This window comes from Podarcis muralis, chromosome 10 (genome assembly GCF_964188315.1).
Source record: "Podarcis muralis chromosome 10, rPodMur119.hap1.1, whole genome shotgun sequence".
Taxonomy (NCBI): Eukaryota; Metazoa; Chordata; class Lepidosauria; order Squamata; family Lacertidae; genus Podarcis; species Podarcis muralis.
Genome location: NC_135664.1, coordinates 58,323,887 through 58,349,603, shown reverse-complemented (window position 1 = coordinate 58,349,603; position 25,717 = coordinate 58,323,887). Strand labels below are relative to the sequence as shown.

General features: G+C 41.5%; 2 protein-coding genes across 22 annotated transcripts in view; one reads left to right on the top strand and one right to left on the bottom strand.

The window, feature by feature from the left end:
- WNK1 (WNK lysine deficient protein kinase 1) overlaps positions 1 to 15,071 on the bottom strand; it is a 110,044-nt gene extending 94,973 nt beyond the window's left edge. For 12 of the 21 annotated variants that reach the window (XM_077935135.1, XM_077935134.1, XM_077935136.1 and 9 more), the window contains exon 1: positions 13,313 to 15,070. In XM_077935135.1, coding sequence (XP_077791261.1) covers positions 13,313 to 14,095 — 783 coding nt within the window. In that variant the 5' untranslated portion in view covers positions 14,096 to 15,070. Of the gene's footprint in view, positions 1 to 13,312 lie in introns of all 21 variants that reach the window. The other 9 variants (XM_028746622.2, XM_028746627.2, XM_028746623.2 and 6 more) reach the window with 5 other exon arrangements.
- An 87-nt stretch (positions 15,072 to 15,158) lies between these two features.
- Positions 15,159 to 25,717, top strand: part of NINJ2 (ninjurin 2) — an 87,032-nt gene continuing 76,473 nt past the window's right edge. The window contains exons 1-2 of the mRNA XM_028746645.2: positions 15,159 to 15,576; positions 18,163 to 18,222. The gene's annotated coding sequence lies outside the window, so the exon portion shown is untranslated. The remainder of the gene's footprint in view (positions 15,577 to 18,162; positions 18,223 to 25,717) is intronic.

The following is a 25,717-nucleotide window of genomic DNA, read 5'->3' as shown; positions in this document are numbered from 1 at the left end:
GAAGAAAAAGTTCTGCTTTTCACAACCATTTGGAGTTTTATAAACACGCCAAACTCTAAGCTGTTCTCTATGCTAAAAAGCCAACCCAAAAGCTCTTCCTCACAAGGTCCTCCAAGCTCTTAACCATTTTAATGACTTACCTATATTTTTTTAAGCTCTAATATATCCTTGGGAAAGGGACAGCTAGAACAATAAGCAAAATGTGATACAGCCATATACATATAGATGGCACTGTACTTATATTCTGCATTGAAGAAACAGAGATAAAAAATAAATGTCATCTTACATTTCAGGGCAAGCCAATTTCATGAGAGATTATCTTAAGTATAGCTCACTGTGGTTTGATCTTAATTTGATACAAATTGGCAGGTGCGAGTTGTTCCCTAAATTTCAATTCCGTGTTTAAAACACAGTTTATTCCATCAGCAAAGCAGATCCCAAGAGTTCCCAAGTCCTAAAAAAAATAGAAATCTGCCATTTAAAAAGGATAAGAAACAAAGCTATGTGTTGCAGATCAGATGGAAAGCATTTTTTTAAATGAAGATATGGACAACACAACAACCAAGAACACTGCAAGGAACATGCAGTGGTGGGGCTCCCCTTCAGCAGGCATCAATGAGTATGAACCCTATATCTAATTATTGACAAAATTAGAGCTACTCTGTTGAGGGATGTATTTTACCACAGTTAGAGAAACGGCGCTAATACAGTTTACTGATGTTCTAGCCTTCCCACAACTTTTAGATTTGAATATGTTAAACAAACCAAATATTACAGGCACTTTGCTCCTCCATCACTATAGCCACACTGGCAGGAGCCAAGCAATGGTTTGGCTTCAAGTTATGTGAAACCCAGGCTCATAGTTAATTTGCTCCCAACAAATCATAGGCACTATGCCAAGAACAAACCGTGGTTACAAGCTCTTGGTTTGCTTGAAAAGAGACAAACCATGAGCCCTGCAACACTAAACCCAAACATGGCATATCTCCTAGAAGGAAAGCAGGAGCAGGGAAAAGAGTGGAGCTCCTATAATGTTCACACCATGAACCATGTTTAACTTTAAACCGCAATTAAGCTTAAGTAACATGTTAAAGCGTCATGTGAACCAGACCTTCACAATATTAAATTTGCAAAATTAAAATAAAAGCTTGTAAAATTTCTGAACTGCAAGGAGCCAAAGTTTAGTTTTACTACTTCTGCACATCATTGCAGCATCCACTATTGCTACAATTACTGTACGTACATTCTAAATGTGAGCTGAATGACAACTATAGCCATCACTGAAAACCAGCTGTCTTGCATCACTTTCTCTATATAAACTGTTTACATAGAGATTTACCCACACTGCTACTCTGATTGAGACAGCTTTGCCTTAAATTTGCCAACTATGATTCTAGATACTATTAAAATATCAGTTATTTTCACTTATCCGGGAGGAAGGGCTTAACCAGCATTACAACTCAATGAATCCTCAATTTACACTGGAGACAAACTCATTTCAACCACATGCAAAGCAATATAAACACAAATGTATTCCATGAAATATAGCAACCAACTTTCAAGTTTGGAAATATCTCCCCCCAATAGATGACAAGATTGTGTAACATAAATTTGCTTTACAGTGGTGCCTCGCAAGACGAAAAGAATCTGTTCCGCGATTCTCTTCGTCTAGCGGTTTTTTCGTCTTGCAAAGCAAGCCCATTGACAGCTTAGCGGATTAGCGCTACAGCGGTCTAGCGGCTTTTCGCGATCAGCTGTTAAGTGGCTTATCAGCGGAACAGCTGATAAGCGGCTTAGCGGCTTAGGAAAGGGGGGGGGAGCGGGAAAAAACCCGCGAGGACTCGCAAGATTTTTTCGCCTTGCGAAGCAACCCTATAGGGAAATTCGTTTTGCGAAGCGCCTCCAAAACGGAAAACCCTTTCGTCTAGCGGGTTTTCCGTCTTGCGAGGCGTTCGTCTTGCGGGGCACCACTGTACTTCAGTATGACTCAGAACTACTCTTAATTTCGGGCAAACTATGAAAACAAAACAATAGGCATTATATTCAGGGGTACAAAAGTGAGCACAGATATGATTGCTGCAAATTGCACTTTATGTTGCACATGCATGACTACAGGCTTCATTTGTATACAGTAAATAGATTGTGTTAACCATTTTAGATGTGCATCTGACACCTGCTAAGGTTGATGGTTACATCTCCAAAATGGCTGTGATCTTAACTTTTTTTATGACTACTCAAACACAAGACCTTGTGTAGAGCACATTCCCTAACACTTTTTGTCACCGTATAGCTGTTCAACCATGCACTAAAGATGTGTTAAGAGTGGATAGTTTTGGTGTGTGTGGTTTTATTTAAAGTCAAAATTGCTTATACTCAGTTTCATTTCAACCACAATTAAGGGTTGATTCTAAAAAAAATAGATGAAATCTGAGATTATACACAAATATGTTGAAACTGTATACATCTCTTAAGAATAAATTCATGATCTTCTAACAGACACACAGGAGGAAAAAAACAGGATGAGGGAGAATATTTGACTGCTGAGGTCAAGTCTTATAAATGTGGAACAATATATCATTTATTGTACTTATTACTGGAGCAAGTCCTCTGGTATTTATAGAATATCAGCTGAACAACATGGCCATTTTATATCTAATCCAGAAATACAGCTTTTACCCATAAATGATCAGCCTTGCTTTTATAACATTCTTGGACTGTTTTACTGTATTGGATGGTGGCCCTTATTTTCAAATGAATGATCTTCCTGAAGTGTCCTCACAAGGATACGAAAGCTACATTTACACATACAGTAATGCTAAACCATAGTTTAGAATTACAGGCAGCCCCTGGTTTACACCCGTGGGTAACATCCCGAGCCACCATGCACATTGGTGAAATCATGTATAATTGAAACCCATTGGAAAAACCTGCAAGTACCCCATTCTACGCCCCGCCCACCCGCTTTTAGTGGCATTTCAGTGACATTTTTATAACATTTCTGGGCCACTTCTAGATTGCACACATATTGAACACACGTAAACTGGGGGGGGGGGGGTGCCGGTACATGGAAAAGTCTCACCAGGCCTGAAGAAAGGAATAGGGCCACACACTGCTCCAGCTACCTTCACCCCTTTAGCCAGGAGAGCTGCAAAGTCTACTTTCAGTTTCCCTGAATCTTGGCTGTGTCACTAACAAACAAGGTATCCTGGTTTAAAGTAAAAGCTGGTCAGTTTAACCGGTCATCTTCATAACCCATAGCTTGAAGTTGGCTTATTTTGTTTGTTTGTTTTACACTACGTGTTTGGTTCATACTCAAGGTGAAAGTCAGGTTAACAAAGTAATTGGCAACTCTCTTCCAGTCAGCTGCATGGGAAGAGGAGAGAATGCAAGCCAGGGGCTTTGTTCAGCTCAATGAGATCCATCCACATAGCATTAAAACATGGTTTAACATTACGTGACAATATAGTTAGTGGTGCATATTCTCTAAAAAGATTGTTATGGCAACCAGTTAGTACTGGACACTTGTTTAGGTAATGCACAATTTACAACACAGTAAATAATTTAAATCAATTAAGATCAGCTGTGTCTTGGAAATTCAAATCATTACTTAAACTTCTGCAGTCTATTTTCAGATTCTGTGTAAACAAAGTAGTCATGTTTCAGCAAAAGTCTGTTTACATAACAGCAATACTTTAAAATAAGATCATGCTTGCTGCTGACCACTAGCCTGGTCACCTGTGGCGAGTTAAGATTTTAACTACCCAGCCTCCTTTCTAGATAAGAGACAAAGACAACCCATTGTGCATTCTGAATGCTAAGTAAGGACAAGCAAGAGTGTGTTGGCTATAGTCTTCAAAAAACATTCTGAACACTGGATACAAGGCAATCTCCTTTCTAACCTTCTATCAATGAATTATATGACTAGAACAAGAAAGCCTTATCTGCAGCCTCCATAATTCAAGAGACTCCATCATGCAAGCTGCGGGTAAGGTGAAGAATAGGCAACATTAGCATTCCATAAATGGCAGTTGCCGCCACCCCCTTCGGCAATCTGCAGAAGTGAAAGGATGCTGTGGGAGGAAGAGAGAGCAGTACAGTAGAAAGAAGTGGTCAAAAAGTACCAACAGAACATGGTGTAGAGAAGGCAAATGAGGAGGGTTGGGGCAGACAACTACCACAAGAGTTGATTTCCAAGCCTGAAGGAGACTGATCAGAATGTCAATAAAAACACAGGGGTAGATGAACATTCTTTCTATAGTCAGAATTTTTTTCCACATTAAGATATGTGGTACATTCTTCCTTAAATAAAAATTTCCATAGAAGGAAGCTAACTTGGCTATTTCTTCCCCAGGCTGATTGGTAATTCCATTGCTCCTAACAAAGCATGTTTTACAAACAATTTTAACACTTCTTAATGTTAAAAATAAACATTGCAACTTGAATGTTCATGTTTTTCCACATAGAGATCTCCCAACTTAAGAGATATGCATTTTGAGTTTCAGGTAAATCTTTTTTTAACTCCATGGTCTAGTTAGGCATACTGCAACCTTTTCAAAGCAACAACACTGTACAAAGAAAATTGAAACAAATGATATACACAATTTACTACAGACACATAGTAATTTAGAATAGCATTGTAATCTTGTGTGATAATATACTAATCCATCTTCTCACACAATGTAGAACAAACATCTATTTTTGCACTATTTATCTCTTAAATTCACATCTGTCTTACATCATAAACAAAGTGAGCTTGGGGATAAGTAGCATAGTGACTGAGATTGACCTACAGATCAAGAAGTTCCTGAGTCAGATCTTGCTTCTGCCATGAATTCCAAAGGTGACCTTAAACCATTCTCTCAACCTCAACCTAGGTATAAAACCAAACTGCCCTGAAAGGGTTGCTGTAGAGATTACAAAAGTCCAATATATGTGTAGCAAGCACTTAAATGCTAAGCAGCAGCGTTTAACATACTGCACAATTAGGTACAGAAGCATGATAAGTTAAATAAGAACTGGTCCCTGAAGGCACGGTCCATTCCGATCACTACAAAAAAGCAGAAAGGGGGAAATGACATAACATTCTTTTGTCAGGTCTGGATGACACAGCAAGTTGCCATGCACCAAAAACAGAAGGAAAATCTTCCAAAGTCCTTTACCGCACTGAAAGAGGTGTGAGGCTAGACTCACTCCTGTCATGATAAACCATAGTCCATCAGAATGTCCAAATACAGCCAGTGGCTTAGCTATTCTGTCATCACAGAGGCAGCACAGTTTTGGAGTAAGTAGTTGAGTACTGAGGGTGCCTGGTAAGATAAATCTTTGAAGAGTTCTAGAATAACAGTGCTAAACAAAGTGAAGTATTGCTTATGTGCCACTAGCTTTCAGATGTCACCTTCCAAGTGAGTTGACATTTCCAGAACATTTCACTAGAAAGTGACTGATTAAGGTTTGTTCTAATGTGCAGCTAGACATATTTTGTGCAATGTAAAAAATATGTGTGAAATAAGTTTTTGTGAATTGGGCATATGGGATTTAATAAGGAATTAGGTTTCTATTTCTTAAAAAGAAATAGATGAGAAAATATGAAATGAAATAGAAAATGAAGCTTATATTAATAGTATTCTGGAACTTACTACTTGACTAGTCAAATGCATTTACTGACTCATAATGAAATTGACTTAAATATATATATATGTGAAATTGTTATATACCAGTACAAAACAAACAGAGCAGAAGATTACACAGTTGTGCCATGCTGCCTGCTCTCACATTATGCTGAGCATGTTAAAATTTATTTTGTTTCAAGATGGTCAGATTATCTGGTACTGGGTGTTTTGAGCAATTTCATTTGCAAACCTCGGGGGGGGGGGGGGAATCCCTTAAACATATCTGCAAATATTGCGTTGGGAGCTGGTGCACGAGGTACCCCCGTAGGTGGTGATGATGGTGAACTGTTGATGCTACAAGCCAGTGCTGCATGGGAGTTGGTTTTTCACCAGCAGTCCTGGATTAATGTTTTTTTCATTCTGGTACAAAGTGCTACTAGTCTTGGGCAAAAGTTCAGGTTTAACTTTAATTTTAAAATGTGTATTAAAGATTAGTAACTGAAGTGACTGAATGGGATATATGGGTTAAAAGAAAGCAGTATAACCTATTTTTCCTCCTGGCCCCCAGCTGAATATCCCTACAAACACAAAATTTGTGCTTGTCCTTGCCAGCAAGAAACTCTTTCCAAAGACAAAGTGGTATGATTTATTGTTCAGCAGTCTGTGGTCCAAGAACTGTCTCCAGCAGCTACAGTTTCCCTCAGTCCTTCAGTAGAACTTAGACCTGATAGCAGAGTTTGTTCTCTTTCAGCAGGCAACTTAGTAAATCACAGTATAAGTCCCCAACTCTTCTTTCAGCTCTTTGTGCAGGTGCCTTGTCTTCCCTTCTCCAACACTTCTGTATTCTTTTCTCAATTATAACAGTAGCTGAAGCATAGGACAGGTCTCTGTTGTATCGTACTACAATTCCCAGGATTCCTATTAATTTTGAGCTTCACCTATCCTATAGAACTAATCCTTGAAGAAAATTTACATCACATGGCCAGACTTCTGGAAATTTCAATTTAATCAAAGGCAGCATCTCAGAGAAATTCCCAGACTGAGACAAGGCCTTCACAGAGTGAACTATATAGGCCAAGAAGCACAAGGTTCCAGACAATCAGAAGGACAGGCAAATATATTGTTATTAATAAATTTGTGTCTTGGACCTTATTCCAGACAATGTTGTAAATAATACATGGGTTACAGGCAGCAACTTTGCAGTTTTTGAGCAGCCATTTTGTGAGGATCCTCCATTAACCTTTGATATACTATGACTGTAAATGCAAATAGAATCTTAAACATATTTTACAGGGACAATAGCCATTTTGTAAAAGAGGGCAAATCCTATTCACCAAAACTATAATTTACTGTGTGGGTTCAGTGTCTTCATTATGCTTTATGGGGGAAGGGAATGAATGCTCAGCTATTGGTTTCAGAAGGGAGACCTCCTTAATCCCCTATTATTTTTAAGGCATCTCTATTATTCTTGCTCCCTCACTGTGCTTTCATTTCCCCAAATTTCCTGTCTTTCTTCCATTCTCTGTTGGCTGTTTCTTTCTTCTTTCCCACCCTTCTCTGCTAATTCTTATTTCCTCTTCCCTCTTTCATGTTCTTTCTTTCAGTTACGAAAAGTTCAGGGGCAGGCAGTGTACTGGCTACTTGTGGAGGAAGAAAAAATGCTTAGAATAAACCTGCCACTGATCAGACAGATGACACTTCCTCTTATGGTGCAAGATTATACTACACAAAGGGTTGGCTCCTTGGTGAGTAACAGAAATCTCAACAGCAATCCAATGCCAGAACATTTCTTAGCACAATGAGCTAATTACTTCACAGGTGTGCTTTCAGCACATATGAATTAAGAATCTGCTCCGCATTCCCACCCAGAACTGACTCAATGAAAAGGAAGGAGGGACTTAACTGGAGGTCACAGGCCACACCCAACACTTTAATTACATGAATGAATAATCAATTGCATACTTAAGTTCCTCTGACCTACAGAAATATAGTGAAGGCATAAAGGATTTCTGCCTATTAACCATACTATCTCAGCTAGGAAGGCTATTACAAACTCAAGAACACATTCTGAAAAATCAACTGTCAAATCTGAGAGAATTTAAACCACTATATCCACAAACATTTTTTAAATCTAGTTTCTGTAACAGAAACCAATAGGATAATTGGTAGGTTGGTTTTACCTCCCAATGATAATTTTATATTTTATTTGCATGATTATATTTGCATGAACTTTCAGAAGTGAACAAGAGTCCATGAAGCAGTTTTGACATCCATCAAAGCTAAGGGAACAAGCTGCTGACTCAAAACAGAGGAAGATGATTCAGACTGGAAACAAAGCATTTTGAAGTATAGCAACACACTTAACCTACTTCCCCCCCTCCCACACACATACATACCCCAGCAAATAAGGATTTCACTGTCTTTCCATTGCAGACTACTCAAATCCTACATTCTCCAAAATATTTATACCTTGCCATAAACACAGACAATACTGAAACTGGGAATTTAGTAAAAGTTTCACAAATAATCATGATTACTATTAAGCCTCAAAGCTCTCCACTTGCCTGTACAGTCAAGAACACTTATCTCAACATGAAGAACCCTATTCACATCATACTCTATATTAGAATCACTGGCTTCTATAAATGCTGAAGGGACATTGTGGTAATGGTACTCAAGTTCAATATATAATGTAGTACCACAACCTTCTCAAAATATGTTATCTTGGAAACCCCAGCCTACTAGTTAACAACAGTACAGTGGTACCTCGGGTTACATACGCTTCAGGTTACATACGCTTCAGGTTACACACTCCACTAAGCCAGAAATAGTGCTTCAGGTTAAGAACTTTGCTTCAGGATGAGATTGAGGATAAGAACAGAAATCAGGCTCTGGCGGTGCGGTGGAAGCAGGAGGTCCCATTAGTTAAAGTGGTGCTTCAGATTAAGAACAGTTTCAGGTTAAGAACAGACCTCCGGAACGAATTAAGTACTTAACCCGAGGTACCACTGTACATTAAATACAGAGGTGAGGTTGTTATTGGCATCTGTCTGCTCAAGAGACAATGGAGTGCACTGGGGGGGGGGGGGAGTCAAACCACTGAGTTAGCAACACTGAAGTGACCTCCCCTGGGCGTAAGCCTGGGCAGTGTGTATGGAGGTCCTGGGCTGTCCAGGAAAGCAGAGGAATACATCAGCACCAATTTGGCTGCAGGACTTGTAGGAAGGAGGCACAGGGAAGAAGGTCTTAGGGACTCCACTCCAACATAATACAGAAATAAACAGCATCTTTCCAGAATTTTACATTGCTGCTTAATTGTTAAGATATTTTTCAGATATAGTTGATGTATTTATTCTTACATTTTGGTAAGCTGCCTCTGCAAGGAGTTAACAGTAAAAGGCAGGGTATAAGGTATATAAAATAAAATAATGTATCAGATCATGCTTCACAACTATATTTTGAAATTCATTTTATTACATTAATAAATAATATTTTAAAATTCCTATTAACTAAACAATACAACATCTTTAACAAACTAACAGTGAAGATCTAACCACGTTTATTCAGAAGTCCTACTGAATTAAATTGGGCTTACTTACTCCCAGATAAGTGGGATACGAATGTAACCTAATCTACCAACATTGCAAGAAACGTATTTAAAGCGAGCAGAAAGCACAGTTACTTGGAGAACTGAAAGTACTTCATGGATATCCATGTTATGACTACTTCTATAGAGCACTCCGTGAAGTTTTTTGCTTTCAGCAGCTATCTCACCAAAAAGCCTGTTGCATCTCACTGCATCAGGCCAACACAGTGCCTATGTAGAACTGCAAATGCCTTGTATAAAAAACCCCCAAAACACTGCCTACAAAGACATGTTTCTCTACACCCCTTTTCAGTTAATTTATGAGCATGGCAGTATGCATGAACAAACCTGGACCCCATGACTTCTTCATGTGCCTCCTCCATGAAAGGTTGGCAACACAAGAACAGACCTTTTCTGTGGTGGCTCCCTGTTTATATAATGCTCTCCCTTCATTACATATCTTTAGATGCCAGGTGAAAATGTTTCTCTATAAGCAGGCTTTAGCCGATTAACATTCTATGGCCTTTTAACTGTGGGAGGGAGATTATTGGTTTGTTTTTGTTTTATTATGTATTTTGTGTTCTCATTTTGTACTTTTATGTTGTGAACTACTCTGTGATCTTCAGATGAAGGGTGGTATACAAATATGATGATGATGATGATACTGTTCTAATTTCATATTGATACTTATCAGATAAATTTACTGTTACATTATTAAGGACTAAAGATGAGGAAAAACCCATTGAAGAAAGAGCATAATGCATTCAAACAAAGGGTACTTGAGGATGGCAAACAAAAATCAACCACTTCAAAGTTCATTTCACCCAGAATACAAACTTCTGACAACACTTTAAAATTCTCACTTACACTTGATTCACCATTAGTTTTTCAAAGTCTTCAAGGGCAAGTGCATCCTGGCATAAATTCAAGGACTGGATGCACATCCAACCCCCACAAGTTGTTCTGCACCCCAAACCAGCCTACACAAAACTACACTGTGATCAACAGGCATAACTGCTATTCCAGTGCAGTTGTCAAGCTGCACACCTGAATCCTGCTTCAAAGGAAAGTTTTCCTCAATCTATAAAAAGCTCCAATTTTGATTAAGGCCAAAGCAGAGCACATAAGTACCGGGCAACTTACTAGTGCAGACAAACCCTAATATCAGACTGACTTTAAACCAATTTGTTCCCAAAGCACACAATCTTACTACAGAGCTTCTATTTCTAAGCCGATAGTCTCAATTTAAGCAAGCACTTAAATAAAACGTAAAAAAGAAATCATTACAAGTAGAGTTCAAGTTTTAAATTTAAGTATAGGAAGGGAAACCTCAGGGGAATCTGTATTTGGCCATCCTCACTGGTATAGGGGAGTCAAATTAATTAGTTCATGAGTTAATTTATCTTCCTCACTGCTGCATTTGGTCTATTCTGCCTGCAACAAACTTCCAAGTTCTTTGAATTCTCATGTGAGCATGAGTTTGTTTCAAATGCTGACCCTGAAACAAACCAATATAAACTGAAGAATCTTTACCCAGTTTGCCAGACTTAACAAGATGTTCTCTGAAAGGCAACTTGTATTGTTTACATCAGTGGTTCCCAAATGGTGGTCTACATACCCTAGGAGGTCCGTGTAACACACCCAGGGGGTCCATGGCACCATTCACATAAAAAAAAACCTACCACAGAGATATCAAAATTTTCAAAAGGAGCTCATGGCTTTGGGTTTTGAAAGTCCACAGTACTTTGCTAATTGGAGATCACTGGTTTACATTTCTGAAGTTTAGTGCATCTAATATTTATTTAAAATATTTTAATATCACTGTTCATACAAACTTTTTCAACATATACTGGAGCTAGCAACTTCACTGGTGAGCAGTGCAAATTATATGACTGCCCCCTATGCCTTTGGAAAATATCAGCATTGATTTTTCAACCCAGATTTTTTTTCCAAGCAGAATGAGCACCTTTCATGTATTTACTGTTCAACTCACAATGCAACAACTTCTTTCTTAGACTCAATTCATATGAACTATTATTGGTGTCTTTACTGTGAAACGATTGTGGAGTACAAGAAATGACAAACCAAAATTGCCAGCCTACCCACTGTACCACTCATGTCTGTTAACTGGGTGTGGAATACTGCTACTGACCTATCAAGAAGGAATTACTACTTGCCTAACTACAAAGATGGTGCGAGTAGCTCACTCAAAGAACACCTGCAATCCTTTCAATTCATGCACCCGTATGCACACACACAGGGTAGCCAGAAAGCTGACAATGTACAGACAGCTACATACAATATGACCCTCATCTGGTTCACAAAGGGGCAATGCTATGGTCCTAGCTCCTTCAAAGCCCTGGCCTAACTGATGTCAGCATCAGTATTGTCAAAAAGCAGCATGCTAGAAAATGATTTGGACCTGAATGATCCAAATTCCTTCCAGTCCCATGACACGCCCGCAAACTGGAGGGAAATTCAGTCCACTTCTGAGTGCATTTAGATCTCTATCTCCTCTTCATTTCATTGTTTCCAATGCTGCAGCTACAATGGCGCAACTGACTTGTGTGTGCACAATGGAGTTTCCTCTTCTTCTCCTGTCACCTCCAGACCCCCACCCCCACATCCTCTAAATCAGCTGTGGAGGATTGGGGCATCCTCCAGAGCAGAGTTTGGGAGTATGGACAGTAGAGAGGAAATAGAAATCCCTTTGCACCTATGGAACTACATGCACAAAGAATTGGATAAACCCATTGGAACTCAAGAGTGTCCCTCCACCCTCACTTCCACAGTGCCAGCTTGAGTCTGTCAGTTTGTAGTAGGATAACGTGGTAGAACCACCATCATTCTTCCCCTCTCCTCCCATCCACACAAATGCACCCCTTAGGATTGAAGCCTTAATCACTTACCATTCCATAAAACATATCTGAAGCAATACCAATTTACATTTCTACCTCACTTTAAACATGACCTAACATGTGTCAGGCAGACAGACTTTAAGAGTCACTTCACAACAGACAGGGCAAACCACTAGTGTGACAGGCAGTGTTGCTCCTACAAGCATGTAATGTACACTGGTGAACTGTAATAGTCACAGTTCTCTAGTGCATGACCACAGTTTGTTTGATATTACACATATGCCCTACACACATTACCACAGCCAAACATACTGTAACTGGGATTTTTTATTAAATGTGGAGAGGGAACAAGAAGAAAATCTCTGGATAGTTATTCCAGGGAAAATATCGTATCAGAAAGATTTTTTTACTTCGGGTTACATACACAAACATAATAAACAATGTATGCTGCAGTATCATTACCAAGCTGAGGTATACAGTTAGTAGAAATATGAAGGCTTTGCACAAATTTAACAGGGTTGGTGCTAAACTTAGTGCCTTTACAGCTCCACAGAATTCTCATTTTCCAAATATTTTATCACCACATTGTACAATGGACTCAGCCCTAATCAATATAAAACCATTCCCTACTGACTTCTTTTTAATTTAAAAAGGGTTTGCTATCATTTGACAGGTTGCAGATGTGAACCAAAACTCAACAGCCTGAGTAGTGAAGCTACCAAAGTATATACCAAAATCTTAAGTTGAGACTATCATCTAATGTTAGCAGATATAGGCCTGATTCACATATTGGCATGATTTGCACAACCCAGTACACTAAACTATGGTTTGCCACGCCCACACACTCCCAGACAGTAATTCACAGCCACTGTGCTCCTCTTCCCAGTCCTCCTTGTTGTCACACCACATAGAGTTAAGTCAAAGTTTCATTTAGTGTGTTATCCAAACTCTGGCCCATGGTTGAGCTGTAGCCAAGAATAAACCTTGGCTACAGCTTGTGGCTAGTAAGAAGAGAACTTAACCACGAGCCCAGTATCATGAGCCTGGTTCCAGGCCATTAAGAGTAACCAATGCTTCCCAGATCACCTTTACAGCACACACAAAAATGAGACTATTTAATATATAGCCATGATCAATTGTAATCTTCCATGGATCACACACAGGAATACAGCCATTCTTTTGGGACTATAAATTTGGCAGTAGGGGAGTGAGTGCCTGTCTACCCTAACCCTGAAGGCAAGCTGACACCTTTCTATTACCTGAAGCTCACACCAAGCAACCTCCACTGTGGTCTCCGTGTCAAGCCCCTTGTAGACAGTCTTGAAGGAGCCTCTACCAATCTCGATGTCAAACTTAAGAAAACGGCCATCTGGGGAGAAGGCCACAGCTTTGGTCTCCAGCTCCTCAATATCTTCCTGCTGTTTAGTCCGCTCTTCTTGCAGATCCCGGGCAGAAACGGCAGTGGTTCCCGCTGTACTGGTAGGGGGCAGTGGGGTGACCTCTATTCCATCCTCCTTGGACAGCAGCAGTGGGGCAACGTCCTTTGTTACCAACGCCTCTTGACCAGGCTGCCCCTCTGCGGGTGGAGGCAGAGGGGGTGCCTGCTGCAGTAGCAGCGTGGGAGCCTGGCTAGCAGTGACAGAAGCACATGCTGCCTGGATGACAGACTCCGGCGGCGAGCCCAGCACGGGCGGGATGCTCCCTCGGGCGGCTGCAGGAGGGGGAGGCGCTGCGGGCTGCAGCCGCGGAAGCTCCAGAGCGGTCGCATTCGAGTCGCAAATGACACTCCGGCGGAAAAAGCGGTGCTCGGTGGCGGCCGCGCCACGGCTGTCCTTGTCCATGGTGTGGCGGCGTCGGCGATACTCCTCGATGCGGGCCCCGCTGCCTTCCGAGCCTTCGGGGTCCCCGGTGCCGGCGGTAGCGGTGGTGGCGGCGGCGACCCCCAGCTTCTCACCAACGGAGCTGTCCGAGCTGGAGCCGTTCTTGGGCGGGGGCGGCGGAGGAGCCAGGAAGCGGGGAGTCTCCGAAGCGCCCCCCGACATGGTGCCGGAGGAGGAGGGAAACGCGGCGAAGGCGCGGGAGCCGCGGCGGCAGGAGCAGCACCAGCAGCTGCCGCTGCTGCAGCAGCAACAGCAGCTGACTCGAGGAGGGTCAATGCAAGGCGGGGAGCGCGCCGAGGAGCTGCTCTCGCGGCGAAAGCGGCGGCGGCGGCAGTGGAGGCTCCCGGAGGCTCCTCACCGCGAGGAGGAAAGGCAGCAGCGGCGACGGCTGTTGCTGCTGCTGTGGAAGCAGAGCGGGCTGGGCCGGCGGCGGCAGGCGGTCAGTGTCCGCATCCATCCTGCTGCAGCGGGGGGCCGAGCAGCGGGGCCGACATGGAGCAGCAAACAGCGGCGAAGATGAGGAGGGATCCGATGAGGAGCGGGGGGGGGGGTCGCAGGAGAAAAGCGGAGAAGGAGCCGGGCGGGAGCCCACGGCAGGCCCCGAGCCGACGGGGTGGGGTGCGGGGCTGGCCGAGGCCCTTCCCTGTCGGGGCCGCGCGCGCTCTGCCTCGCCCCGCCGCCCGCTCCTTGCTTCGAGTCCGGTCCAGTCAGAGAGCCAGCCGCCGCCGCCGCCGGAGAGTCGCCTTCCGTCCCCTCACACGATGCCGGGACTCCCGCCGCCGCCGCCGCCCCTCCTTCCCTCGTTCGCTCCTCTCACCCGGAGGAGGAGGAGGAGGCCACCGCGCGCCTCACGCTGCGAGAGTGGCTGGCCTGAGAGGCGGGGTGTGGGAAGGAGGCAGAAATTCGTAATATTATAATCTAAGAAGGGAAGACGAGCTCGTCCCGCCCGTCCGCCTCAGCTCCTTCCCGTCCTCCTTTCGCTCGCGGCTCCTGAGGGGAGTGGGGGATGGGCCTCCCCGCTGCCACCTCTCCCAGCCCCGGGGAACTCGCCGCGCTAAATGGCGACTGTACCCGAAACCGACACACACGCACACTCTCACTCACAGGGAGCCACAGAGACAGCAAGCCTCGGAGGCCACGCCCCCCTTTTTCCGTCCGCACTCCACCGCGCCTGCGTCAACGCCGCTTCTCCTTCGCGGCTGCCTGGGGGATGTAGTTCGCGGGTGCCTCAGAAGCGGCCCGCCGCGGCGCGGCCTACAGGTCCCGTGATGCACCGCAGGCAGAGAGGGTTGAGGAGGAATTGGAGGGAACTGTGGGAGTTGTAGTTTTCCTTTCACAGAGGACTTGGAAGCTTTCTCCCCTCGCACGCGCGCCCCGTTCGCTGCCTCAGAGGAGAGCGCGTAGTAAAGGGAGGTGGGGAGAGAGAGGAAAGGAGCCATTATCAGTGGGTTGTTTCTGAAGCGAAGGAGTTTCCCATCATGCTTAACTCACCTACTTTGGACTTCCAGCAGAAGCTGTGAACTTTAAATGAGAACAAGTACCTTCCTTAATTTTATACAGCCCAGCTTCTCAGGAGAATTGTTTCGTACTTCTTATTTTGCCACCGGCGCTGGTTTTAGAGAGCTATGTGAGAAAGCCTAAAAGTAAGCTACATCTGTCCGTGGTTTTTTAGTTTAGGAAGCAATTCTATTCACATTTACCTGGAATTAAGCTCCATGGAACACAGTGAACAGTTAGACTCAGCCACTTTCTGATTTAAATTAAGTGAGAGGTTTATTGTTAGGGATTGAACTAGATAAAACTCAAAATATGGTCAGGATGAAACCAGTTCACTTCTGATTATTCACATGGTTTAGTATTACAGTGGTACCTCGGGTTAAGTACGGTACTTAATTCGTTCCAGAGGTCCGAACTTAACCTGAAACTTCTTAACCTGAAGCACCACTTTAGCTAATGGGGCCTCCTGCTGCCGCTGCGCCGCTGGAGCACAATTTCTGTTCTCATCCTGAAGCTAAGTTCTTAACCTGAAGCACTATTTCTGGGTTAGCGGACCCTGTAACCTGAAGCGTATGTAACGTGAAGCGTATGTAACCCGAAGTACCACTGTACATCTTAAGCGTGCCAATGATTTGCTTTGGTTGGTTGTTGATTTAGTTAACAACATAAGAGGAGCTTGCTGTTGCAGGCCAGTGACCCCTTCAGTCCAGTGCCCAGCTGAAACAATTTCCAATTCCAACCATTAGTATTATTATTAATTTATTAAATTTCTATGAGCCTATGGGAAACATGAAAGCAGAACCTGAGGGCAACAGCACACACTCTATTTGTGATTCCCAGCAATTGGCATTCGGGGATACAGTATTACTTCCAACAGAGACACCCTGGCTAAAAGCCTTATTATCTTCCATAAATTTGTCTACTACTCCAACTCATAGGTTACGTAGTGAGTGAAGAAACAGCCCTTGCAGAACATGTAAACCCCGCCCCAAGGCAGCTGCTTATATCCTGCACTTCACAAAAGAGAAATTTCCTAAGTCAGGATGAATCCATGCACGTGTATGTCTTTAATGGTGTATGTGGCTGGAAAACATGACTAGTAACAGCTTCTTGCTGCATTTCTACACAGTGAAACGGGCAATTGAGCCATCAGCACATGTGGCAAACTACAAATGAAACTGATGTGATATCCTAGTGTAATCAGGAACAATCCTAATTAATATTTGAGTTTCAGAATTGGCATTCCACAGGAGATATCCCACTGGTGTTCCTCCCATAATACCTTCTGAATGAAATTATAATATTTTTATGAGGGGACTGATTGGTTGATTTGAGCAGGGGTCGGCAACTCAGCAACTATGGGCCTTCATTGCCTTCATTGTTGCGGCAGGCAGGGCCCCCAGAATCTGAGCTTTAGTAATAATAATAATAATTTTAAAAGTTAGGGAAGTGTAGTTTATTAAAGGTAGTGAGAATTAGGAGACCCCTACTGTACTCAGAGCTACCATTCCCAGAATTTCCTGGAAAGAGGGACTGGCTGTTATACCATTCTGATAATTCTATCTCTTGGAGGAGAATAGAGGTTTCTGAACCAATGACAGTCCCCCTGATTCTTTGGGGAAATCCATTATTGCTTCTGCTTTAAATATATAGTCCAGATAGGTAGGACCTTATTCTATAGCCCTCCTAGAAAGTAAGTTATGAAACAAAATGTACTTATAGCCTTCTAAACAATTTCAGTGAAATTAGCCAGCCTAGCTGCTCATGCCTGGTTTATTAGTGAAGTTAGATTGATAAGTGAACTATTTCAACACCAGGCCACAGAAAACCCTAAACCTAGGGTCTCCCCACCCACATCCACTTTTGTAAACTTTTTCTGCTTACTCTTATTTTCTTGTGGTCCTTGGAATCTCTGTACTTTGCTCCCTTTTCCCAGCAACAACAATGCATTATTCCTATGGTGGATTCATCTGAATTCAGGAACTTCCTAGCAGTTATTTTCTGCAAATATTACTACACAATAAGTGCAGGTGAATGTTAAAGAATCTTCACTCCAAATGGCAAATGCAAAATATGGAAACTTTTCAAAGAAGCTTAATGTCTCCTGTGATGCAAAAGGTGATGTCCAAGGATTCATTAATAATTAACTTCACTGTAGAGTTAATGTACAGTAAGGGCATTCATGACTACTTCAGAAGTAAGTTTTTGTGTTTAATAGGGCTTACTCCTAGGTAAGTGGGTACAGGATAACAGAACAGACTTCAGTTTAAGACTGCCATTGAAGAAAACAGAGGTATTGTTTAACAGCTGTATCTTCAAAATCAGGACTAGCAAGACTTGGCTAACTTCCTGTGGTAAACATTACAGTTTTCTGGATGAAGGGAAAGCAGCAACGACTGATCTCTCTTGTTCTGTTTTATGCTATGCCCCCCCCCCCACAGTAGCCATTTGTGTTGTGCCAGTCCCCACCCCCACGCCACTCATAGCATGCTCTCAAAATCTGAAGTGTGTCCACTTTTCCACAAGGACTGATGACCTCTGAATTAGATGCTGCTTATTATATATTTGGCCCAATTCTGGTTTTGGTTTTGTTGTTGCTTTTTAGGGATGGGGGAGAGATTCCATTCCATGCATATTTAAAGGTATACCTACCCAATTCACACTTTTGAAAACAACATATATCACTTTGTGTAATGTTTTAACTATACCAAGTTTTTTCTTCTTTTTTCCAGAAATATTTTGTTGTCTTCACAAGAGCAGCCCGATGAACTCAAGGAAGCCCTTAGACTTTTGTGAGTAAATAAGCCTTTTGTTTTGTGAACTGACTCAAAACCAGTTTTTAATTATGTGTAACATTTTAACATTATATTAAACAGCTTTGCAGTGTTGATTAAATACTTCATAACACTAGCATGCTTTAAAAAACAGCAAACTTTGTGCTGCATCCGAAATATTGAGTTCTGAACTCAATCTGTGTGATTCAGCCAAATACCAATGACTTAAGGAGCACTGCAAAACAAAAAACAAAAACACTTAGCTGTGAATGCAAGGAAGCACAATTGATTCTTCTTTATACGTCTATTGACTGGAACTTTCTTTCGATGACTGGTGCACTGACTAGAAGAATAGACAATTAATAAGAAAACAAGTGCTTAAAAGTCACCTAGACTCACCAGCTCTGTGTAATATGAGGCAAACATATTACAAGAGCCTGCTGGATTAAGCCAATGGCCCATCTATTCCAGCATCCTGTTCTCATACTGACCACCCAGATGCCTGTGGGAGACCTGCAAGCAGGACCCAAACCCAAGAGCTCTCACCTGTGGTTTCCAGCAACTGGTATTCAGGATACAGCTTCCCCCTGTGGAAGCAGAGTATAACCATCATGGCTACTAGCCACTGATCGTCTCCTAAGGATGGGGTGGGAGAGCCTCAGGCCCAGGGGACAAATGTGGCCTTCCAGGATTCTTCCCAAGCCAAACCCATTCCTAGTCCTACTGCATACTTTTGCTCAGCTGGAAAGTGTCTTTAAACTGTGACAATGCCTCCTGAGGATGCTGAGGTGTCTATGTGTGCACAATTTTGTATGACTGGAATGTGGTCTCATTTGCCTCTTGCTTCTCCAATGTTTTTTGGCCTTTGGCCCCACTCAGTACTGGCACGTGTCCTCCAGCAGCCTCCATATGTTGGATGTAGGAAGGTTCCATCCATGGGCTGGAAAAGGTTCCCTAGCCCTGCATTAGAGACACTCAGAAGGGCAAAGAATTCCATTAGTTTATAAATTGAAGATGGTCAGTTTTTATATTGGTTTTTTCGTGTTTTAAACTTAAATTGCATTGGTTTAGAAGGAGATTAATAAATGAATGGTAATAAAACAGGATTCACTAGTATAGCAACTTTTTTCAGAATATAATATTTTGTTGCATGTGTGTCACCTCTACTGCATTATTCCTGTTGAAGGAGCCTCCGCAGCTCATCATTTTTTGTGCTTTTAACTGTTTTTTCTTATGTGTAAATTACATTGAGACAATGGTTTTTGAGAAGAAATTATGATAATGATAATTTAAAAACAGGATTTATCTGTCAGCTTTTTCAGGATATAATATTTTGTTGCATGTGTGTCACCTCTGCTACATAGTCAAGGACCAGCCTTTGTATTCAAGCCTGTACCTTTTCGAGAGGTGAGAACATTCCTAAGCCCATTGAAAGCAGTGGTTTTAGGAGCACCTAACTCTGCTTGGGATTGTGGCAGCGCCAGTGGCAGTGGCAGTGCCAGGCAATCCTAGAGATATACAATTGAAAGTTAGCCTCATTGAGTTTAATCAGGCTTACTCTGTAGCAAGGGTGTTTAGGATTCTAGTTTTAACAGGTTAGCTCTGTGTACACATTTTGTAAAACAAATACTAAAAACCTTCAGGCTATCACAATGCTGATCTGTAACCCTTAAATCCATAGACAAATTATTTTGGCATTGTCACACCTTGGGGTTCTTCCTTCCCCAAGCTTACTATTGATTTGTAAGCATTTTCTGAAGCGTGATCAGAAATGAAATATAGTTGCTGTAACTGGTTAATGGTTCAGTCACGCCTCTTCTGAACCCAAACTCATATCTGCCAACACATTAAAATCTGAAAGACATATTTTCTGTTTCTACATGCTCACCACTTCCCAACTCATGTAGAAATTATTTCCATGTTGTTTTTAGAGATATGAGCAACATGCATGAGCAAGCTTATGACCTGAAAACGTGTGGCCTGATTCTTTGCATACTTGCTCAGAACTCAGAAGGAAGTTCCATTAATCCGAAATAATTGCTTCCCTAATGTTGGCCAATAGTGCTAATCACCAGGAATTTTATTTATTATTACATTTATATCCTGCCAAAGAACTCGAGGTGGTATACATCGTTCTCCCTCCCCATTTTTATCCTCTCAACAACCCTGTGAGGTAGGTTAGGCTGAGAGACTGTGAACGGCCCAAGGTCACCCAGGATTTGAACCCTAATCTTCCAGGTCTTAGTCTAACACTCTAGCCACTACACCTCATTGGCTTTGTGCATGTGCTAACTGGATGGTAATTGCAGAAGAATGTATGAATGGAAGTGGAAATATCTTTCTCCCTGCCCCCATTTCCATAAAGGAGGAAGTAACTTTTCCACTGCTTTCCCTTGCAGCTTTCTAGACTCTGATGGGCTGTAAGAATAATTTGGAAGAGCTCTAATGGCCCTAGCCTGCAGTAACAGTTTAGATCTTGTGATACCTGACAAGTCTACAAATAGATCATTAAATCTTTGTATTGCTGGCAGGAGAACAGGGAGGAATAAAATACAAGCAGCAATACCTCTTTCTAGGAAGCATTGAGGCAGAATGTTACACATAAAACAGAATTTAATTTGAACGAACCACATAGAAGGAGGCTTGTAGTCTGTGGTTTTGGGGCACAGCATTTTTTTGATTTTAGCAAAAAGGTTTTAGTTACTAAGGCTTGTGTAGCCGTTGGAAGGTAGGACTTTAGCTAGAATAAAGATGCAAGATCAATATCTAAAATATATGAGACACTGTTGTTTTATATACCACTAAGCTTTTGACCATAAATCATGTAATTTAGGACAACGATGCTGTGTGGAAGGACAATTTAAATAAGTAAGGGCATTATAGGTCATAGGGATTTTGTCTCTCCAGGGAAACATAGAAGAACAGTACAGTCGTACCTCAGTTCTTGAATGCCCCAGAACTCATATGTTTCAGCTCCCAAACGATTGAAAACCGGAAGTGAGTGCTCCATTTTTCAAATGTTCTTTTGGAAGTAGGACGTCCGGTGGGGCTTCCTGCAGCCAATCAGAAGTTGCACGTTGGAAGTTGAACATTTCAGAAGTCGAATGGACTTCCGGAACAGATTCCATTCGACTTCCAAGGTACGACTGTAGTTATGTGGCAGTGGGCATGGAGTAAGGACTTATAAGAAATAATTCCCAGCACCCTTGACACACTGCACATTTATTTAAAGTATATGCAGCTGCTGATGGTGGCCAAATCACTTTAAAAACAAAACTTTACCAGAGATAAATTAAAACTATTTGTTTCATTACATCTTACGTTGTATTTTAAAATGGCAACAGCAGCAGCTTTACTGGCATTCTTCCTTGTTTCCTTTGTACAGCAGTTAATAATTGCAATTTGGATAGTTTACAGAATCCTCATGCCCATTCATGCCTGTGGTGTATTTGTCTGTAGAGTGAATATTTCTTGTGGAATCATGGGTGTGGGCTGTAAACAGCTTTTTGCTCTAGATTTTCATTTGCCTCAGGTATCTGAGTGGGATGCTTGTTCTGTCAAATTTGTCGAGACCTCTTTTCCCATTTAAGTTGAAGAGAGCTTTTTACTTTCCAGCTGCATTGTACTCAAGATTCACAGGGAAAGGAAAACCCTATTAGGGAAAGTATAGATGAAGGAATGGGGAATATAACTGTTTAATGCTGCACTTTTAAAGGGACCAATATGAACCCAATATCTATTGGGAATAAATGGATCAGCTGGGGCTGCCTTGACTGAATTACTTCAACCTGGCTCAGCCAGAAATAACAGTGGTATAATGCCTCCATTCCAGCTTAGTCAAAGCACTCTCAGCTGAGACTAGTGTAAAGCCCGAAGAAAGGATGCTTTGGGCAGGGGAGTCTTACTCCTATTCCAAACTCCTTTCAGCTTAGTAATATGCCAAACCCATTGGAAGTTACACTAGCAAAAAGGGTAAGTCAAATGATTTGTTAGAGGCTTGTTTTCCTTCTGCCGGGCTCACATACCCTTCAATATTTCTCAGATGAAAATAGGGACATCCCATTCCATCACAATAATTTTACTATTTATATCCCACATATCTTACTGGGTTGCCCCAGCCACTCTGGGCAGCTTCCAACATATATAAAAAATAATAAAACATTTAAAAAAAACTTCCCTATGCAGGATTGCCTTCAGATGGCTCGGAAATTGGGTAACTCCATACCATCCAACATTTCTCCAATGAAAATAGGGACATCCTAAGAAAAAGTGGGACATTCTGGGATTAAATAAAAAAGCGGGATGGCTTCTCTAAAGTACCTCTAAAAACATTGCAACTTTAAAGCTCTCCAGCTATCCTAGGAAGCTCTGAGCACCTCGTCTCATAACTTAAATAAATACTGCCCACAAATAAGATATTATTATGGGAAAGGGAAAATAGCAAAATCAGGCGATAAATTGATTAAAGATGCTGTAATAAATTCAATTCCTTCACTCTTGTTTTCGCTCTAACAACATGTTTTAATAATTTGCAAGTTTTATTGCTCAGAAATCTATGAATACATGATTTATTTGTTTTCCCTTTCGGACCAAGTCAATCTGTTTCCCCTTTTAGGATTACTCCCCACCCCCGCTGCCTAAAGAAACAGGTGAAACAACAGCACTTTTGAAAAATAGGAAAATGTGACTGTAAAAACTGGCAGGAATCACTGCAGGTGTTAACTACCTTATAACATATCAATGTTTTTCTAACCATTCAGTAGCTATTAATGCTAACAAAATTCTAATCTGACTCAAAGTATCCATAAATTTAGGGTAGCCAGAGGCAAAAGGGAGTATGGACCCTGCACCTTATTCCATTTATTCCAGTTATTTATTTGTTACTTTTCAAGGCCAGGCTTTCCCAAAGCAATGCATAGAGAGAAATAAAAACAGTAGACTATCAGGCAGAATAAGGAGCATTGAGTGAATACTGACAAATAACACAGTGAGAGAAACTGAATTAGATCACCTAAACTCACAAGACAATAATAAATTAATAAGGGTTTATAGAATGTCAGAATGGAAGGAGCCAATCAAATGTAATCTGGAAGAGAGTTAGCTGCCACCATCAAGATCTTGTCTTCTGACCTTGGCATGACCTCAAACAGATCTTAGATCAGAGACAGGGTCATTCATATGCAGGCAGTCCTTTGGGACCCAAATGGCTTGGGGTCTTAAAGGTGAATACTGTACCAACACTTTGAATTGGGCTCAGAAACACCATTGGCATTAGTGCAGTTGGCCCAGAAATGGTGTTACATCTTCAGACCTTCTGGACTCATTATATATAACAATATTTATATCTCGCCTTTTCAGGATGTAAAACCTACCAAGATGGTTACAAGTAACATTCAGTTACCATTATTATTATTATTATTATTAAAAATTAGCATGTCTGTAACACATCAAGATCATTCCCACAGGGCAGCTGGTGGAAGATTCTGGTGAGGAGAGGTGAAAGTCCAGCCTGGAGATTTCCTTCCCTCTCTTCTGAATTTTTTTCTCTCACAGATCAGTTGATGCTAAATTGCCTGGGGGTGGGTTGGAAAAGTCATCCTGAGCACAGGCCCATAGTTAAGATTAACTCAATTTAGAGTTAGGATGTGATGTTAAAACTGACTTTAGTTAATCAAAAATAGGCACAAAACTTTCCAATCTCCTCCTCACATACCCACTAGAGGTAAGAGACCATATGAGTCCAAGACTTTCCTAGGCTTGTTTTCACCACACTAACCTATGGTTTAAAGTGATGTCCAAGCATGGCCAGTGAGAGTCACTAATTACTTTACCAGGACACCTGTTATTTGCAATAGTAGATCTGAGGTTGCTGACGATTGCTCCTGCCTAGAATTACACTCACAGAGTTCTCTGGAAGAGACATAGCTGATAAACAATTCAATACTTGTAGCATAGACCTCTCTGTTATATATACTGTTAACTCTTGCATCTATACAAACAGCTAGTGCAGATTTTAAAATAAATTTAATTTAAAATGTTACCTATCAGAACATGCATCCTACCTAGCTTTTAAATTATGGGACAGAAGCAACAGAGTAAATAACTAGTTTATAAATGCAAGCATTAGCTGATGTGGTCAGGATGTGAGAGACAAAATAGGGAAAATGTTACTTTTGAAGCAAGGGTCTAGATCTAGACCCTTTTGAGGGCTTTTATTATTGTAAAAGCCCAGTTTACCATGCACATGCATGATGAAATCTTTGGATCCCTTGACCACATTGAGATGTCCAATGGAAGGAGGCTGAATTTGAAGTGATATGAAAGTTCCATCTGGGGTGTGTTTGATTTGTCATAGGTCCTGCACAAAGGCAAGTCATCACTTGATAATGCAGACATCCGAATAATAAACATGCCTGTATGTGTGAATCAGCCCAAAATGTTACATAGAATGCCTAATCTTCTTATAGTTGCAGTATTGTATTAATGTTTTGATCCTAGCTGCTTCTTTTGTAAACTGCTTTGTGAGGGCTTGGCCCTAAACAGTGAGATAATAGTCTTAACAAAGTAACATAAAAATAAATCTGGTGATGTTTTCCTGTCACTATGCTGCAGAAAAAGGGAGAACCACAGCTGTTGAATTTTCTTTTCTCTACAGTCTTAAAGGCACAGAACTTCTCTAGAGCTTATTTAACGTGTGTGCCTGTCTAGGCAGAAGAAAATCAATTAAATGTAATTAGCACCCCGATGAGTGCCAGAATATTTGTATGTGTTTTGCATACCAGACAAATCTATACCAAACAAAAATGGGAACACACGTCTATCCGAGAGTCTGGTATGATTGGCACTCCTGTCGAAACCCTGGCAAACCTCTGGAACATCCAAACAGTTCTGGCTATTGACACAATCTACCCTGAGCACCCTCTTCCTGCTTAGTGAAGCCCGTTTGGTTCCCTGCTATAGTCCAGAGCTTATGGTGAGGAAACAAGCTGGGAGACGAATTTAACGTGAGTGGAGGAAAACTCCAGTTGAATGTGATCGAATGCTGGTGAGGGCTCATCATTGAGCTTAGTGGCAGTGAAGGCAGCAGAGAAGATTCCCTGCTTGCAGAGCACGCTCCCCAAGGAGGTTTGCCTGGTACCTTTGTTACATATATTTAGGTGCCAGGCTTAACATTCCCCTTTTCCCAGGCCTTTGGCTAATTAAACAATCTTTGGCCTTTTAATCCAGTGGGTTATTATTGTTATGTTTGTTACTATGCTGTGTATTTGTTTGTTTTTATATTGTAAACCACTCTTGTGATTCTTAGATGAAGGGCGGTCTAGAAATGTTGCCAATAATACTAAATAATAATAATAATAATAATAATAATAATAATAATAATAATAATAATAATTTACAGTCTAACAAGTACCTACAACCTTACACTTCATACACACACATAGACAACCTTTTTTCTATTTATTTATTTTTGATGAGTCCTCTTGAGTGGTTCACAAAACATTGTAAAAGTATA